The sequence below is a fragment of the Arvicola amphibius genome, chromosome 8 (genome assembly GCF_903992535.2).
Source record: "Arvicola amphibius chromosome 8, mArvAmp1.2, whole genome shotgun sequence".
Lineage (NCBI taxonomy): Eukaryota > Metazoa > Chordata > Mammalia > Rodentia > Cricetidae > Arvicola > Arvicola amphibius.
Window position 1 is genome coordinate 103,705,743 of NC_052054.1, and position 18,742 is coordinate 103,724,484.

An 18,742-nucleotide genomic window follows, 5' to 3' on the forward strand; every position below is an offset into this window, starting at 1 on the left:
CCTCTCTCCTTCCACATCACCCCAACTTAAATAAAAAAAAAAATTTATATTCTTCCCTGCTACTTCCTGTCAACCAGTTGCTAACCCCACCTCTCTGAGCCCGTGTTAATTTTATTTAATTAACACAAATGCAACACATCTTTACATAGTTAAACAAATGCAGCATTAACAAATGCAACACATCTTTACATAGTTAAACAAGTGCAGCATAAACCAATGTAACACCTCTTTGCCCAGTTAAACAAATGTTCCAAAACAAGGACCCCTACGATAGTTCACGCCTTCCATACAAGGGTACTTTGAAAATCGCCTTACTTTGGGGAATTGTTCACTCCCCAAACTGGTGTGACACATAAGTGACAGTTGTGAAGGTTTGAGCCCACACAGTTGTACCGATAACTTATCTAAAGGAAGCTCTCAGTGCCCTGGGAAGACTTCAAAAGCGGTCAGCAGTTAGTGTGTCAGCTCCATCCTTCCCCCTTCACTTACTGCAAGAAAGAGACATAGACTTGTTTTCTGCACAAACACCTCTCGCCCCGATGTGTTCTTTGCAAGAACTTCAGAAGGTGGAAGAGGGGGCTCAGAATCTTTATCGCCTGACTTCAAGATCAAAGGATTAAGCTACACACGGGCACAGAAGAACCTGAAATTCCCTTCCTTTAGAGGCTGAAGGCTTTCCGTGGAGAAGACACAGCCCGCCACGCCAAGAGCGTGGAGCTATGAGGAGTGTGAGGGAGCGGCCTGGCAGTCCGTCCACATCCTCAGAGTCTGAACTCCAGAGGAACAGAAGCGCAAGCGCTGGTGGCAGCTAAAATATGTGGGGCCGAGGAGCCCAAGAAAGATTAGTTCAATGTTAGTTAGCGTCCTGATCTCCTGGCCCTGCTTCCGAGGAATGGGAACAAGCGGCGCAGGTCTCCGCAGTTGATACTGGAGAGACCCCACCATTAAGTTGCAGCGGCGAAAGAAACATCCTCCCCTTCACTCTAGGACAAATCTTCCTTCAAAATCTTAAGTTTCAGAGAAAGAATAGGCATGCAGCCAGCTCCCAACCCATCTCTCTCATTTACCATCTCTCTCTACCTCTTTAACCTGCTACCCTTCTCTGTCTCCTCTTTATTTTTTTCTCATTTATCAGTGCTTAGAGGATTTCAGACAGAGCATTTTGATTATGGTCACTCCCTTCCTTCCTCCAACTCCTCCCTGGTCATTCCCTGTTTCTCTATCCAACCAATAAGTGGGCAACAAAGGCCTTACAAGTCACAACAGGCTAATAAATTAAAAGTCCAGGGACGGGAATGGGTTACCTTTTTAGGGAGTTGTTTGCCAGTGAGGTTCCACAGACCCCCAAACACTACAGGGTTTTGTACTTGACAGTAAGCCTATTGCTAAAGACACCACCCATATGCACTATGGAATAAGGAGAAACCAAGCTAATGCTGACCCGGAAGCCTCATCTCTACTGACTAGCACTCATACTGCAGGGAAGTGCTGCACACACAACCAGAGTAGAAAAGTAACCATTTGTTTTACCCAGCTATGTATCCTAGGGGCTACAATAGCAACTGGCCTGGCAAGACATGCCCACTGGTACAATGGAAGCATGAATATCATGGGAGTTAGCAATCCCTTTCTGATTAGAGGTAAGACCTACTCCACAGGATGAAACCACATCCTGTCACTGGGGACGGGAATCTATGAGGAGACACCCAGGCCCTAGCAGAGAGCCTGCGACTGTCACTCTGCTAACTGGACACAGGGTTACACTGAGTGCTATGACTCACTGCTACACCCTGAGATTAGCGCATCAGTCAAGCCTTATCGGAGAAGCGTCTATTCGCAGGAGATGGTGATTAACATGGAAACCAGTCCATCACAGCTGGGCAAAGGAGAGACGGCAGACGGCTCGGCCCTAAGTGGGATGTCTATCGCACACCCTCTCTCCCCACCTCCTCTTTATATGGCTGCTTTTTCCACATTTATCCAGTGATCATTTCACACTAAAAAAAAATGATCAATTTTACTTGTTCCCTGAAATTCCTTTTAAAACATTTTTTCTTTCAAGGACTCCTGAATGGCTTTTTTCTTCAACAGTGGTCTCAAAAGCAGCTCTCAAAATATCTCATACATACCTGTTAAATGAATAAATAAAAGCCACACCATAAAAAAAAGATCATATGGTGAGTGTTCTTCTACAATTCTAGAAAAATTTTTGCTAGCAAGGACTAGAAATCCCTGTGTGTTCTGGTCGCTAGGCCAGAGATGGTTACTGTATGTAGGTCTGCTTATTCTAACCCCAGTTTTAAATTAAAACCAGGAAAGGGGGTGGGCATGGAAATAATTAAGAGAGAAGTTGAACATTATTTTCTTATAAGATCTTATTCCTATAACAACAACAACAACAAAAATCTCTGAAAAGCAATGTATCTAAACACCAGCTACAAGGCAGTCACTGATGTTCATGGCTAAGGAGCCAGAGGCCTGAATTCCCGCAGGTGCAACAGTAACAACAGAGCCCATGGTGTGGGTGGGGAGATGGAGTCTTTGCCAAGATGCTCAGTGTCTCAGGGGCAGAGTCATCCAGGAGCTGCGTGTTGGCAGCATCCCTTAGGTGTGAGATTCCTGCATGTGGAGTCCAGAATCCCCAGAAGAAGCTACTTCTGCCATTTTGAATGTAACTCCTTATTCTCTCAGCTGAGGAGCAGCCTGTGTCTACTAAAGGAACAACACATGATGAGAAGACATTGTTTATTTCAGCAAAGACCTTAGGATATATAGAGGACAAGGTCAAGAGAGCTCATAAGCATGGCTTTCAAGAATTTAGGGCATCATAAAGAACTAAATTTGTGAATCTGTGGGAGAGAAGAAGGAGCTACAGTTAAAACTTAAGTACAGAAAAGCTATCCAGGGACATTATAGCAAAAAAATATATTCAGCTAGGGAGAGGAAGGGACATCCAAGCACAAGATGTCTTTTAAACCCTAAATGCATGTTGCCAGGAAAAATCTTATCACTGCAAATTACAACTGAAATGCAAGTTCACAAGGAAGCAATATCTAAAGTTGAAGGGAAAGATGCCGACTCACAAAGGCAATCCCGTTAGAATTATCAGACAGCTTGGCAGAAACCCCAAGTCAGGAAAGTCAGAAATGACATACTTCAAGCCCTGAAAGCTTAAAAAAAACTGCCAAAAAGATTAGCATACCTGGAAAAGTTATCTTTTAAAGTTGAAGAAGAAGGATAAACAGATGTTTATCTCTCGCCTGGTACCAAAATCAATACAAAATGGATTGAAGACCTTAATACATGACCTGGAACTTTGAACTGAAGTAAAAGAACATGGGTAGAACATTTCAAAATATTTATGTAGGCAAGTACCTGCTGGAAAGGATTCCAATGGGTCAGGCAATGGCAACAAGAATTGAGAAATGGAATTGCACAAAATTGAAAAATCTCCTTTGTAGCTAAGTTAACAATTAACAGAGAGAAGAGACAGCTCACAGAATGGGAGAGAAATCTTGGCTATCTTTATAGCTGACCTGATATTAATACCTAGAACCTATAAACTCAAAAAGTTAAGCACCAAAACTCCAAGTGCACAGTCAGCAAATGGGCAACTAAATTCAACAGATGGCCCTCAAAAGAAGAGAGGCCCATTTTATATACCAACTGTAAATTTAGTTGAAAAGATTACACAAACACAAAAGATTGGGGCAGCAGTAGGGGGAGGATGCTTCTATCCGGTAAGCCTATAGACCAGCCTTTCAGAAAACCAAGTCAAAACTCACTTTCAAAGTCTCTCTTCCACCTCCTTGAGCAAAACACACGATGGGGATCTTACCACCGTAGTTGGAATCTGTAAAACAAGAACAAAGTCTGTTTCAGACTCCACCTTGAGGGCTGGGTGTGGCAGGAAGTGAGATGTGGCAGGAAATGAGATGCGGCAGGAAGTGGGATGCGGCAGGAGATGGGAGAAATGTAAATGAATACTGCCTGTTGGTTTCCCAGCCACCCAGACCCGAATAATCACACGGAAACTATATTAATTACAACATGGTTTGGCCAATGGCTCAAGTGTATTTCTAGCTAGCTCTTACATCTTAAATTAACCCATTTCTATTCATCTATGTGTCACCACAAGGTTGTGGCCTACCGGTAAGGTTCTGGCGTCTTTCTCCTTCGGCAGCTACATGGCGTTTCCTTGGCTCTGCCTACTCCCTCTATCTCTGTTCAAATTTCCTGCCTGGCTTTACTCTGCTAAGACATTGGCCAAAATAGCTTTATCCATCGATCAATAAAGCAACACATATACAGAAGGACATCCAACGTCAGAGGAGCATCTGCTCTGAGAGATGGTCTGGGTGATAACTGCTTGGATTTGACCTTGGCCCTGAACTGATCCATCACAATGAAGGAATCGCCGTGTGTCAGACCATCAACAGTGTGGCATGGGTAAAACTGTCATTTGTCACTGCTTTTTAAAATGCTGGAGTCGTGGCTTCATTCACATTTGTGGATTTGATTAGACTGGGCTGAAGTTTGCTCTTATTCTCTCCCTCATTTGTATAATCCCACGCTTTCCTGAGTAGGTGACAGATTTGCATAATGAGGCATTCTCTCAATGGAGTTTAGTGCGTCTATAAATAACTTCCTAAGCTGTGTCTTCATTGAAGCCAAAACAATTGAGACTGTGTCCTGTGAGGCAGTCTGTCACTAAACCACAGGACAACCTTGCTCCAAAGCAGGACGCCTCTCTGCGCCCTGTCCACAGGAAAAGAAGACACACGCAGCTTATTAGATAAGGTCTTGCACTCAGTTTCTGCAAAACCGGTGTTTTAGGTGATTCTATTCTGGTAATCCAAAGAAGGAGCCAAAGTTAAAACATTAAATAGCCTTCCAGTTGTGACAGTCTTAACATCTCTACCCTACTGTTGAGTCTCAAACCCAGGTCAAATGGCTGAGTTGCCTATATATCAGTGCTGACACTGGCTGGCAGGTTCTCCCAGCATCCCTCAGGCCCTACCTGTTACAGGGTATGACTGGCATACCCAGCCCTCTACCCTGAACTCTCCAGCCCAGAAGCTGAGCTGCCCTTCTCCCAGAGGCTCTTCCTATCTAATGCAGCCATTTTGGTTACCTTTCCCCTTTTGTACCTCTGGCTGTCCTCATGGCTGTCCTCATGGCTGCTCACTTCCTTCCTCTCTTTCCCCCCCTCCCTTCCCACTCTCCTTCTCTCCACATGGCCCAGCTCAGTCTGGTCATTCATCTACTGTGGAGGACGAAAAATGCAGGCCTGTTTCTACCTTGTCTGACGGTCAGGGAGTTTGGAGATTTGACAGGCATAGTTGCACGTCCTAACTCAGGAAGTGATTGCTTGGTTCTTTTGAGATTAAGATCCATTCTAGTAAGTCCATGCCTTCCTGACAGGTGGTCAGGATATGCAAATGTACTTCTGTTCCTTTTTTTAATAAACATGGGTGAATTTCAGGATTTCAGTCACTGGAATGCCCTCCCAATACTTTCTATGATTTCTGTTATGTTATATTTTATGCATCTTCATATTCTTTACTTATATTTCTCTAATTCCCTCATCCCTACCCTGGTAAGAAGTATTTTTGTCGAGGCTGGTCCTCAACAATCTACCTAATTGCATTGTTTCTTAAATATACATTTTCCATTAGGTGCTTCACTTTTTACCAATGCCTATAGAAAAAAAAAGCCAGCAGGCTTTCTAAATGAATAAGCAAGCTTGTAAGAAGGTATCTGTCACTGCCTTCAGCATGCTGATGGACATGTCAGTGACCCCTGCAGAGGCACTCCTGGGATCCTGAAGAAAGAGGAGAAATACAAGCTCCTCTTTAACAGTGAAGATGGGGAATCAAGAGGGCTAGCCATGCAGCACCAGCTGCCACCACAACAGCCATGCATGCATAGCTGGCATCCAACTGTCACCATGCTCGCCGGTCTCCCGGTTCATGACGGCCGACCTTGACTGGTCCGCTCGGAGATGTACTTCTCCAGCTGATTCCGCAGCTTGGCTTCCACTGTGGGGTGTCCATGACATCCGTTGTCCACAAGCAGCAGGTGGGTGTGATTGTTGTCAAGGATGTAGAGAGGATCTCTCTTGAAGTCATCCATGATGTACTGAGCTGAGAAATATCCCTGGAAAAGCACAAGAACACTTTGTCTTCGGGATGCAGGGTGACATCAGAATGATCCCACTGAAGCGAGAGAACTTGTGTTTGCTGTGTGTGACCTCTTGTGACTGTACTGACGAAGAGCACCAAAACGGAAGTAGAAAAAACTATGGTCACAAACAGCCTACTGTAAACCAAGAATGAGAGAGAACTGTGCTGTCTGTTCACATATGTAATGCTCTCATAACTCAAAAATAGAAAATCAATCAAAAATTAAAAAAAAGGATGATGAAAACTAAGAAAATTCTCTGAAACAGATCTAAAATGAGGTATGGCATGTTTCAAACAGTGGCCTTGTTTCAGGTTGGCTGAGCCTCTGCCCCATTCCACCCATAGCAGTGAGCACTACAATGGGCCCCGTGAGCCTGTGTCGGAAGACGTGGCCAATAAGATGGTTATGAACGTTTTGTTTTATACAGAAGACCAAACACTGTCGCCCAGGAAAATACTAGAGAAACCAGTATCAGCAGAAGGAAAAAAAGGGATTAAAAACTAGCAGTATAATTTAAGCCTCTAAAAAACTATGTTTTCTACAGAATTGAAGACTGTAGCATATAAATGAAAATGTAAATTATACTTAATTCTAAGAGCGGTAGGTTGTTGTCATCAAGATTTTATGTGCATTTAGCTATTATCTGTGCACTTCATAATTTCACACTGATAAGCATTTCCATACTGTCAAAACATCCTCAGAAGGAGTATTTTCCTACCTCTGTGATTATTCTTTATTTTTCTGTGGTGATCTGTCTGGGCTTCCCTCTTTAGTGATAAATATACTAGATTATAATATCTAATAATAAATACCGAGTCCCAAGTATTGCTGGATATTTAGATTTATGTCAATTATTGGGTATTACTGAATGTCTTAATGAAATCTTTGCCCTAATATTAAATTCTCTAGGGATGAATTTATTAATGTAATTGTTGGCACTTTCCAAAAACAGTTTTAATACTCCTGACAAAGCTCTGTGGAGAGCACAGATTTGACTTTTAGGTCCCTGTACCCCTTATTAGTCTCCAAAACAGCTACAGAGACAAGAAAGTAAACGGTGTTTTTTTAAAACTGAGCCTTTAACATTTACCATCTAAATGCCTAGTGAGCCACAGATGGAAGAAGATGTGCATTAAATATAGATTTCTGAACATCTAGCTCAAATCTTCTGAGTATGTCTTGGGTAGTTTCTCGCTGTTTCCAAAACATCACACCTGACACATATATCAGTAGATATCATATATCTGTAGTGCATTCTGGACATAATTTGAGGGAGGTCTGCTACCTTCTAAATCAGTTCTCTAGAAACATTTGATGGTATGGGTCTCAGCCTTCTTCACACTGGGTTAAGGTCAGAGTACAATAATAAAATGAATTCCTAAGAATTCGGCATTATGGTAGTGCAGGATTATACCCACAGGTGAACTCTTTTGAGATGGATTTGGATTGTAAATCTTAAAAACAGCGGGCCCAGATCTAACAGGAGATTTCTGAGGGTAGATTTTAATGGCAAAATGCCTCCACTATTAGCTCCTGCTTAGGAATTCCTTAAGAATACCCCTCCCCCTTGTCCAACGGCCGAGGTCTATAGGTTGTTCTCGTAAGACAGGCTTTCCCACCATCTGGCTCCACTACAGAGCCCCAGCATTCAGGTCATAGCCATTGCCCTGGTCTTTCCCCCACAGAACCTTACAGGCCTCCCTGCCCCACAGATACCTCATCATCGCAGTTCCGGATGAGGGTGTCCCTGTTGGAGACCATGCCCCATGCCGCAATGCCAATGGCCACGATGTTCTCTTCTGAATTCCTGCTGATGGTATTATCTCTCACCACTTCACCTATGTACTTCATCAGACCGTAGTGAGTGCCTCCCGTGAGAATCCAAGCACCTGTGGATGAGGAAGGGGGAACGGAACTTCACCTGGTGCTGAGTAAGGTTTTGGTTCTGTGTTTCTAGATTCCTAAGGGAAGCTTCCTGCCATGAGCTTCAGGATGCTACATTGAGAGCCAGACTGTGGGATGGGACCATATGGGTAACAAGAAGAGAATCCCAGGTCATCGGGGGTCCCTGAGGGGCGTGTACTAGACAGCACAGGTTCAGTGCCCCGTTCTAGATATGTATTCTCAACCACCACAGAAGGTGCTCTCATGAGTCTCCAGGGAATTGCTTTGATGGACGGTGAGTGCCTGGCCTGAGCCCCTAATTGAGCTGGGCAGTGCAACCATAGAGGGCAGTGTGCTCTCTCTCCAGACCTCATGCCGGACAGAACAGGGTGGACCTTCCTGGCCCCAGCAATTCTGCTTTGCTTTACATAATTGTGTATATTTTTATTCAAGGTTTATATCTGATGATCCTTGCAATGTCAAGCACCTTTCTGAATTTTAATGGAAAATAAAAGAAATAAAAGACCTGCAGATTTGGGCTGTAGCTCAGAGACAGAGTGTTTTACTAGCACATGCCAGACCATGGGTCCAGAAACCCATGACCACAGAAAAATTATTTAGTATAATGGAAATGACTATCATGGAACTTGTAGCCTAGGCAGTCCTTACTCTAAAGGCAGACCCCACCTTGAAGATACTCTCCATCTTTTGGGAAGTCCCCACCTTGAACACTGTCTCCATCCATCCTTAGGGTGGCCCCCACCTTGAAGATACTCTCCATTTTTTAGGGCAATCCACCCATTGAACACTGTCTCCATCCTTAGGGATAGCCCCTATCTTGAACACTGTCTCCATCCTTAGGGATAGCCCCTATCTTGAACACTGTCTCCATCCTTAGGGCAATCCCCACCTTGGAGACATTCTCCATCCTTAGGGCAGTCTCCACCCTGAAAGAAGTCACTATTTTTTTCTCTTTATCAGCTCTAGCAATAGAAGCCTTCAGAGTCCTGAGGCAGCCCTCTTCTCTAGTTGTTAGAAAGTCCGTTCGTTTGCTGTCTGTCTCCATTGTCTAGTTTTCCTGCCATATTTGACAAGGAAAAGCTAGGTCATCGGTCACCTCCCACATCAAAGACCTTCCATAGGTGCATTGTGGCCCTTAGAAGGTTCATACCCAATTCCTAAGCCAGTTCTCAGTGTTTCTTCTTAAAATAAGGTCACTGGACATGACCAACATCAAGGACTCGGGGAGTATTGCCTTCTTTGCTCTGGCTAAACTAACAGAGTCAGCTTTGTAATTTAGTTAGAAATGAGCTGACTTCCAGGCCAAGGCCATTTATTCTGTTCGTGTGTGTGTGTGTGTGTGTGTGTGTGTGTGTGTGTGTATGTGGGTATCTGTTTGTGTAATATGTGTATATGTGTATCTGTGTGTGTGATATGTGGGTATCTGTTTGTGTGATATGTGTATATGTGTGTATATCTGTGTGTGTGATATGTGTGTATCTGTTTGTATAATATGTGTGTATCTGTGTGTAATATGTGTGTGTATCTGTGTAATATGTGTATATGAGTGTATATCTGTATGTGTGACATGTGTGTATCAGTTTGTGTAATATGTGTATATGTGTGTATATCTCTGTGTGTGATATGTGTGTATCTGTTTGTGTAATATGTGTATATGTGTGTGTATCTGTGTGTGTGTAATATGTGTATATGTGTGTGTGTGTGTGTGTGTGTGTTCGTGTGCTTGCACATCTCTGCGACAGCACAGCTGTAGGTCAGAATACAACTTCCAGTCAGTTCTCTCCTATCTGTGGGCTCCAGTATCAGACCCACACTGTCAGTCTTGTCATAAGCTCCTTTACCTGCTCAGCCATGGTGCTGGTCTCAGTGCCAGGGACTTCATGTGTTTTCTTCTACTCTATTCCCAGGGCCTACAATCGCCCTGAACACATACTGGAAAACTCCTATCTAAAATAAAGTGTGTTTCCTCAGTTCTGTCAGTCAAGGCTTCTTTGCAAAAGAAGTTTCAAAAACGTCCAGGTCAACTGAACTCACTTATGAGAAAACCATCAACCAAACCTAAGTTGAGAGTCAATCTACAAAGCTCTGGGTGTGCTCTCACGGAAGTGTGGCCATGGACAGAGGCTGAGAACCAGTGCTGATGGAGGAGAACAGAAGGCTAAGAAAAGTTAGGGGAATTTGGAACCCAAACGGAGAAAAAAAAGTCTTACTTAGAAAGGCCATTAAAGGGGCACAATCGACTACCAGTTTCAGGGAATATAAATGGTCCCGGTCCCAGGCTGGAAAATTGCACTGAGCTATGCAAAGGGACTTCCCTTCTCTTCGAAGATGCAGGCCAGTGAACTGGGGGGCTAAGAGTCATGGTGTCTGCAGCCTATTCTCAAATCATTTTGTCCCAAACCCTAGGACACAAATATTCATAAAAATAGTCATGGAATAAAATTCATAAAAGAATAATTCACAAAGGGATATTTATAGAAGGCAAATGCAGGAAATACCACCCATCAGTAAGTCTAGACGCATGCATTTATGTTTATCATATTACTCTTGAAACATTTCTTTAATTCTTGAAAGTTTTTAAAATTAAAAAAGTAAAAGAGAGAACATGCTAAGTTGAGCATATGAAGTCAAAGCTAAGGTTATCTGGGTCACACAACCACACAGTGTTCACAGTGCTGTGGCCTGCAGCCTCTGCTTCCAAAAGCACACCAACGATCTCCAAGATTAAAGAAAAATCTAATTAAAATGCCTTTTTTATTATTTACTAGAATATTCTGACTAAAATTTATATGTGCAAATAATAAAATAAAACTACTGGGAGCTAGTCTTTTTGTAATCAAGGTTTAACACCTTAAACCCAACTGAGAGTTACTCTGTAAATCTGCCAGCCAGAGAATCTTATCTTTCCATCCGCCTGAGAATTTTATTTAGAATAATAAAATGACAACTATATTTCTCTGGGCTGGAGAGATGGCTCAGCCATTATGAGTGCCTATTGCACTTGTAGACTGCTCCAATTCAATACCCAGTATCCAAAGAGCTGCTCACAACTGCCTGTACCTCCAGCTCCAACGCCCTCTTCTGGCCTCTGCTGGTACCTGCACTCACAGGCACACAACCCACAGAGACTTACGTAGTTCTAGGAATATCTGGATTCTGCGGGTAAGTAGCATGTGCCTACTTTGTCCTCTGCACCCAAAATGCAGCACGGTCTAGGAATAATGATCCCGGGATATTCTCAGTGCTAGCGTACCTTTAGACTGTGCGATATAAATCAGCCGGCTGAAGATCTTGCGCATGCGTGGCTTCAGGGCGAAGTTTTTTGCACCACCAGTCACTGAAATGACCAGGTTGGGTGTTTTGAGGTGCCAGTGCTGGGTCAGCAGTTCATACAGGGTTTCCGAGTCTGTGTCGCAGGACAAGCGGATATACTGTAGGGGCAGGATGAAAGCACCAGGTTTGTGTACTCTGCCCCTGGGGTGTTGGGTGGGTGGCTGCACCTGGGGCACGGGATAGGATGTCCTAGGCAGGGCTGCTGCCAGGGCCTCACCGGAAAGTGGAAGGAAGACATGGGGGAAGAGTGACCCTGAATGGCTCCGCAAGCCGGATGGAGACCCTGAAACTTTACCTGGCCCTTGAGGTATTGGAAGCTGGGTAGACAAGAGATGATGATGAAGGGTCCTCAAACTCCCATATTGGCACATCTGAATGAGCCAAGGAGAAGATGGGCAGCCTATGGGAAGACTCACTGACCCGTCATGAGGCAGAGCCCCAGACAGTGGGTGGAGCTGCATATGCTCAGGGACTAGCAAGACAGAGCTTGGGGACTCATAGGGTCAAGGTCCAGACATCCAGCCTGTGGATTGAGTGATCGTTGAAACAGAGTATGGAAATTCTTGGGGAAGACCAGTTTCTAATGGAAAGAACCTTGTAAAACTCATGGATATAAAGAAATGTCACCTTCGTTGGAGCTACAGTATATCCTTAGGGATGCTGCCCCAAGCTACTCACAAAAGTATTCTCCCTTCCTCCAACAGGCTCAGGATGTCACAGGGGCCCATGACATGGCTCGATCACAGCTCCAGCCATGATGCCACCATTAGCTACTGAGTTTTCAGACTGAGCACAGTCTAGATGCTGTCTTTTGACTTTTCCTGCAATGGTTGTTGGCAATCACCCATCCCCCGCCTCCATGCTCCTGAACAGCTAAGGCAGCTGAGGCAGCCCAAGCCCTTAGCACATATACTAAAGCAGAACGTGGGGGCTTACCTTGCCTTTTTTCCCCAGAGTCTCAAACTGAATGTCACCAAAGGCGTCTGTCGGAAACTCCTTGGTATGTTTCTTGTAGTTCCACTTCTCGTTTTCGTTGATCTGGGTGCCTTCGATGTGCTGGTTCTGGGCGTAGCCACACTTGCAAATGCTCTCCCTGGGGAAGGAACAGCTTTCTGTCTGCTTAAATGGCTTGTCACATCTTAGGATAAACTACGCGTTATAAATTTCAACCGGCACAACACGAAATTCTATCCTCGTCTTTTATTCCCAGACTGTTTCCCTCGTCTTGGCTGATTGTCTAGAAAGGAGTTCTGTGGTTTGTTCCCGTGGCCAATTATCTGTTTGTCAATGAGCTTGCCCTGTGCTGGGAGCAGAGAGGCAGAGAAGGCCTCCTGCCCTGCATTAACTGTGTGAGAAGCCATGAAGCTGGTAAGAGGTGGAACTCGGGTATCCAGGAACCAGAACTCAGCTTCTCACATGAGTCTGAGCTAACTCGCCGCGACCCAGGAACATGCAGGCATTAGTGCTTCAGTGCCAACCTCACCGGCTCTCCTGAGGAGAGGTAAGCTCTTCCCATGAGCTATACTCATGCCTGGCAGGGGTCCAGAGTTCTCCAGAGCTTAGAAACCGCCGTTCTCTAACAGGTATTAACTGCTTAGATGATTTTGGGACAGTAACAGCTCGATCCAGACAAGGAAAGCTGCTGTTCTGAGCATTAGGTCTTCCCACTGGAAGCACACAGAACTCAACCCTAACTGTCCACTAGGGGGCACACGTGCATGACGGGAAGCTGAAAGAGGATAAAAGACACATGGTAAGTCGTGCAGCCCATCCTCCCCTTCTTTAATACCCTGTAATCACGCAACAAGTGTCCAAGAGCACTACTTATTATTAAATAGCATCTGCAACATCCCCAAGTTGAGACCGATGTAATTTCCTGCTCTCAAGTTGCCTGGCATCTCCTGGAGTGGCTAAGTAGAAACTTGGCAAAGATCACGGCGGAACCAACCAAATGCCTCCTCTTGTCCTGACACAGCCCCTCTCCTGCCCGGCTTGCTGTGAGGGCTAAAAAATGACGCAAAGCGTCAAGTGGGCCTGGTGCACAGCGCATGCTCTGCCGAGGAGACCTTCAGCTCAGGGTGGTGCCCACACGCAGGCCAAGAAACAATGGAGGACTAACAACCGAAAGAAGTGAAGGTACAGTAAAAAAAATATCTGCAAACACAGTCCCATGTTTGACCAATACCACAGTCGAGAAGGACAGAGCAAAAGAACAATGGAGCCAGACAATGTCACCCAGCATCATCATGGATAACCAAAAGCTCAATGTCCTATTTTATATTCTTGGCCCAAGGCTAAGAGGACCAATGTCACTCACTGTTACCAGTGTCTCCATCCTCACAATAAAGCATATGGCCCAAGATGTGGACCTGCTCCAGGGCACGGGGGCAGTGTAGAAGACGCACCCACTTCTAGCATCCTTGTACCCTACATACTCAGTCAACTGCAGCAAAATTTCCCCCCGACAGTCAGAGCCAGAGAAAGATATGTCAATTGAGAAGATCTTGTTAAGGCTGTTTCTGGCTGGATTCTATACTTTATATTCGCCATCCAAAAATATAATGGCCTCTAGCAAACACTGTGTGAATGGATGAGCAAACAGACACGGTATTAATAATCAGTCTTCTTATAAATAATTTATATCTGCAACCGTTCTCAATGACTTGTGTAAAATAGATACTTTAGCTTTCCTTCTAGGATACAAGGATGCATGCACACCACTCTCCCAGACCAGAGGAAGTGCTGTATTTCAAGGTCTTCACCACCACTGAGTTTGCCTGGCATAAAGCAAAAATGTAGGGCAAGTCCTACCAATGGCAGTCGAATTTTCATTTATGAGGGGATAAGGGTGACTTGCGTTTCTGTGACTTCTTCTAAGCACTCAGCAGAAGAAGCTCCCAGCTCAGTAGGCAAGGGTTGTGAGCACTGTAGAAGTCAATGATCTGTGGCCCAACCAAACCACCTGTTTCTACTGCCGGGAAGCAGTGACCTCGGCTGCATCTCAGGGGCCCAGGGCTTTTCTGTTAACAGCCCTCCATGTGAAGTACTAAAGCCAGACTAGGCGCCAGAGCCCTGCCAGGGAGAGGCTACCGTGAGGAGCAAACAGGAATGAGGAGCAAAGGCGACTCCTCGGGAATCCTCACCAGCAGCTGTTCCTGTCTAGGAAACCGTTGCTGTTGCCTCCTCTCTTAGGTCCCTCCTGGGGAGCACACACTTGACCTGGGTCCTGAAGAGACTGCTGTTGCGTGGGGGTGACCCTGCTTATGCACCAGAATCCTGAGCATCTATCCACAGTCACCAGGCCCAGGGACAGTTTTGACATTGGTGTTCCTTTCTTAGAAATTTGGGAAGAAAATCAAAGCTGGGAGCAGAAGGTCTGTTCTCATCTCTTTCCAGGCCACCCAAAAGTCCTGTGGGTACTATGGAGGAGTGGAGAAAGAGACAGACAGGACTTTCTGAGTCCCCACAAACCTAGTCACGGTTTCTAAATGCTCAAGGGACCCGGCCACTGCCTGCTTTTAGATGGCATTCCTGTCTCCTCAAAGCAAGCTCTGTCTTTTCAATTCAACTCGTTGAACTCTATAACAGGACCCCTAATGACTGCAGAGTGTGAGAACTGCCCTGATTCAAAGTTTCTGTGAAAATGATAAATATTTTTCTAAAATTATAAAAAAAAAATAGAACTACAGACTAGATCCTGTATCATCGAGGGTCCTTGCCTCTGTTTGCACAGCTCCCAAGGGGCTTCACTCAGCTTAGGAAAAAAAAGAGCCTGCTAGAACTGAGCCATTTCCACAACATTTTCTCTTATGGAGTCCTGGGGGACTTCCCAAGACAAGGCTGCTACCCATGCCCCTCTCTTCCCTGTCACTGCTACCTGCCAATCCACTCTCCTTTGGGACCTGTCCCCACCCACCCAAGCTCACGGTAGGGTGGCAGATGGTCCACTTACCCTTGCCATAGCTGAAGATAGACTCCTGAGCCCCTTTCCCTGCCAAGATAGGGGTACATCTTAAATGATCTTTTGACCAAAGAAGATGTCTGGCTCCTTTATGGGCTGGTAGCCCCCCAAGAACCAATCTGTGTGAATTGTTTAGAAACAGGGAAAGGGCCTTGCCAGGAAAGAATTGGGGGAGGGAGAGGGACAGCAGAGAGGAGAGCTGGGAAGGGTTGTGGGTTGGGGTGGGGGGCCCTGGCACCCTAATTCAAATCCTCAGAATCATAGTTTTGAATCCCGCAGAGCTACACACATCTTTATTGCGGCCAAGAACCATGAGTGGCTATTTGATTTTGTAGTTGGACAAAGAATGATTAAAGCTGGTAATTCAGTTCCTTGCTGACCCTAGCCACATTTCAAAGGATCAATAACCACATGACGTCACCATGATGACAGCTCCGATACACGGAGTTTTGTTGCAAAGAGCTACCACTGCAGACAGTGTCCTTCCTGTTTCTACACAGGACTCAACACGAATCAAGAAGTGAGAGCCGAAGAGAACAGTCCGGACCCATGGGAATCCCACTTTAAGAGTGGCAGCAGGTAGCTGCTGGGCTACACAATGTCTCAAATGAGGAGAAGTTCCAGCATCCTCCCCCAGGGACCACTCATGAAACAGACATCCACTAGGGATGCAAGCGAAGGTCCACCTGGGCTAACACACACGTGGCAACCCCAGGGTCTCAGTGGTGATCTTTGGCCTGTGTCATCTAGCTTGTCCAGTAACAACAAAATAGGGAGGTGTGTCAGGATTTCTTGCCACTTCAAGTCCTTTGTCTTGTAACCGACAGGGTCAAACTCATTCATTTTCTTTTCTGCTCATTAGCATCATAAAAGACCCCCTGTGTGTTAGGTTTGTGGGGCCTCTTCTGTAGGTGTCTGAACCCCCAAACACAGAAGACTTGATATAAAGGAGCACCCGTTTAGAAGGGAAGTGCCTAGGACCACAGCCGTGAGGAAGGGACATTCAGATAGCACAGGAGCCTATGAGTAGAGCATGCCTGCAAAGGATTAGGTAACAGGGCGGACTCCAAGGCTCATGAGAGCCCAGAAGGGAGTGACAGTCCCTCTCAGTGACTTTACCAACTGCAGTATGGCCAGAGCTAAGAGACAAGAGAGAAGAGCGGAAGCATGGAATTCTGCAGGCGTGTCAGAGCATCTTAATCGCACACCATCGGGGACTTTAGAGAGGCAACCATCCCCAGTAACGAACTCAGGGGCTCACTGTGCCGACAGTCGCTGGCTGTGCTCTGAAGCACAGAAGCCAATGTGGACGAAAGCTGCAGCTTACATGGCCTTGGAGTCTCTGGTGAAGAAGACACACTCTCGTTTTTTAAAATTTGCCTGAATAAAATCCACCAAATCCTGTAAAGAAAAAAATAATGGAGAGTAATGTGTTACTCGTGTGCTCTCTCAGATCTGCTGGGATTAACGAATACTATCCATGTCCTAGCCCTCCCCAAAGGTTGTCATGGCATCCATCCTTTCTTGTTTCTTTTAGACTACTCTGAGTTTATTTTTAATGACACATACATTCAAACGGTTTAACTAAATGAAAACGTTTTCAAAAGTTGCTTAGCATTGTCTTGTGGATAAATTGGCATCACACACACACACACACACACTCACAATGTTTTTCTCTCTTCACAGTTACTAGGGAACAGAAGTGTTGGATGATAGTTTGGGATTAGAAAAAACTATCTATGCATATTTTTGGCCCTCTTCTGCCTGATTTTAAAAAAAGAGATGCTTTCCAAAATGCCCTTTGTTTGTATTCGCTCCACTCTGGGCAAGGGAAGGTTAGCTGTAACTGGGAACTAGAAATAAGAACCATCCCAGGCCTTTAGAAACCAAAGATGTCTCTTACACTGGCAGAGAGAGACATTTCAAAACACTCATATTCCTCACAAGGAGAGAGTTTGCAATCAATAGTTATGTATCATAAATAGTGACCAGGATACAGAAGGACTGTCAATCAGCAAAAACAAAGCAGATGGTCCAACAGAAAAACAGCAAGAGACAGAGAAGATATGGGGAAAAAAGGAGCCCACGGGAAAGTCATACATACATAAAATACGTAAAAGCTCCACCAATTTACACCTACCTACCAGATCAACAAAACTTAAATCAAAATGACAGTTGCCAGCCACTGGAGATGAGGAGAAAGGCGAAGGAGTTCACACTCCCAGTAGGTGAGACAGTAAATTGGTGCCACGCAGGACTATTGCCATTTCTCCGAGGACCCATGTAGAGAATGGTCTCCCAAAAGCCACCTGTACTCTCTCAATCCATGCAACTCCATCCTCGGAAATGTCCAGCCCTGACACAGTGTGGCTCCTAGGAGCTTCCCTTCCACGGGAACCCAGTCAATTGTAAGTCATCAGATGCTGGCAGCTGATGTCCTCTGACCACTCCCCCCATTGGTGGCTTCACAGGACAGGCTAGCTCTGAAGCCAGCCCTAACTTCTTGTCCCCTACAGAAGAGTCAGCCAGACATGTGCTACAAAAAGATGGGCTCCTCCCTGTTTGGAGTTCGCCATGCATTCCCAGCGCCTGCACTGACAACTACTCTGGTATCAGACACTGGGGCCCTTCACCTCCATTCTCACCCTTTAAATATGAGTGGCCCCATAAATCTCATTGTTCAAACCCAGACCCATTGAAGGAGACATTCCATCTTCAACTATCAGTCCTCAAAGGACATTTTTGTTTCTCAGATAGATCCAGTGTACACATCCAAGAACACTGGGTGGTATTGCTCCCAGCATCAAATGCCAGAAACCCAAGTATCAGTCTCTTGGAGGCTGGGTAAGCAGAGCTCCACATAGCAGAACAAAAAAAATTGACAGTGGCTATATGCATCAACATGGACAAATCCCCAAAACAGCAGTGATAAACAGTTCTTTATATAAAAAATAAAGAACCCACAAAGGGGCATTTGTCGAGCCCAGCTGCGCTTGTATCAAACAGAGACAAAGCCAAGCCCCACAGGCAGTTCCACAAAGACTAGGAGACACACAGTTCAGGAGAGCGCCTGTGACCTGGGGCAAGAGAAAGGCACTCTGAAGCACTCTGCTTCTCAGTCTGGAGGTGGCTCCCAGCTAGCCATGGCAATGGCTTCTGGATTCCTCTATGTGTAGTCCTCAGCAAAATTTAGGATAAACGCAGCTCCTCTGCTCCTCTTCAGAAAAGGCATTGGGAACTCTGTACTGCCCAGCTTTCCTCACAAGAATACTTATCCACTTAGATGATTCTGAGTGTTCCTAACATGGAGGACAGAAACTCAACAGCTGTATAAGACATGGAATGATCCTAGAGAAG

General features: G+C 45.2%; 1 protein-coding gene across 1 annotated transcript in view; it reads right to left on the reverse strand.

The window, feature by feature from the left end:
• Window positions 1–14,746, reverse strand: part of Trpm8 (transient receptor potential cation channel subfamily M member 8) — a 68,066-nt gene extending 53,320 nt beyond the window's left edge. Inside the window, exons 1-6 of the mRNA XM_042055622.1 lie at window positions 14,639–14,746; window positions 12,361–12,573; window positions 11,345–11,522; window positions 7,903–8,075; window positions 5,985–6,159; window positions 3,786–3,853 (exon numbers count right to left, since the gene is read on the reverse strand). Coding sequence (XP_041911556.1) covers window positions 3,786–3,853; window positions 5,985–6,159; window positions 7,903–8,075; window positions 11,345–11,522; window positions 12,361–12,573; window positions 14,639–14,746 — 915 coding nt within the window. The remainder of the gene's footprint in view (window positions 1–3,785; window positions 3,854–5,984; window positions 6,160–7,902; window positions 8,076–11,344; window positions 11,523–12,360; window positions 12,574–14,638) is intronic.
• Window positions 14,747–18,742: the final 3,996 nt, after the last annotated feature.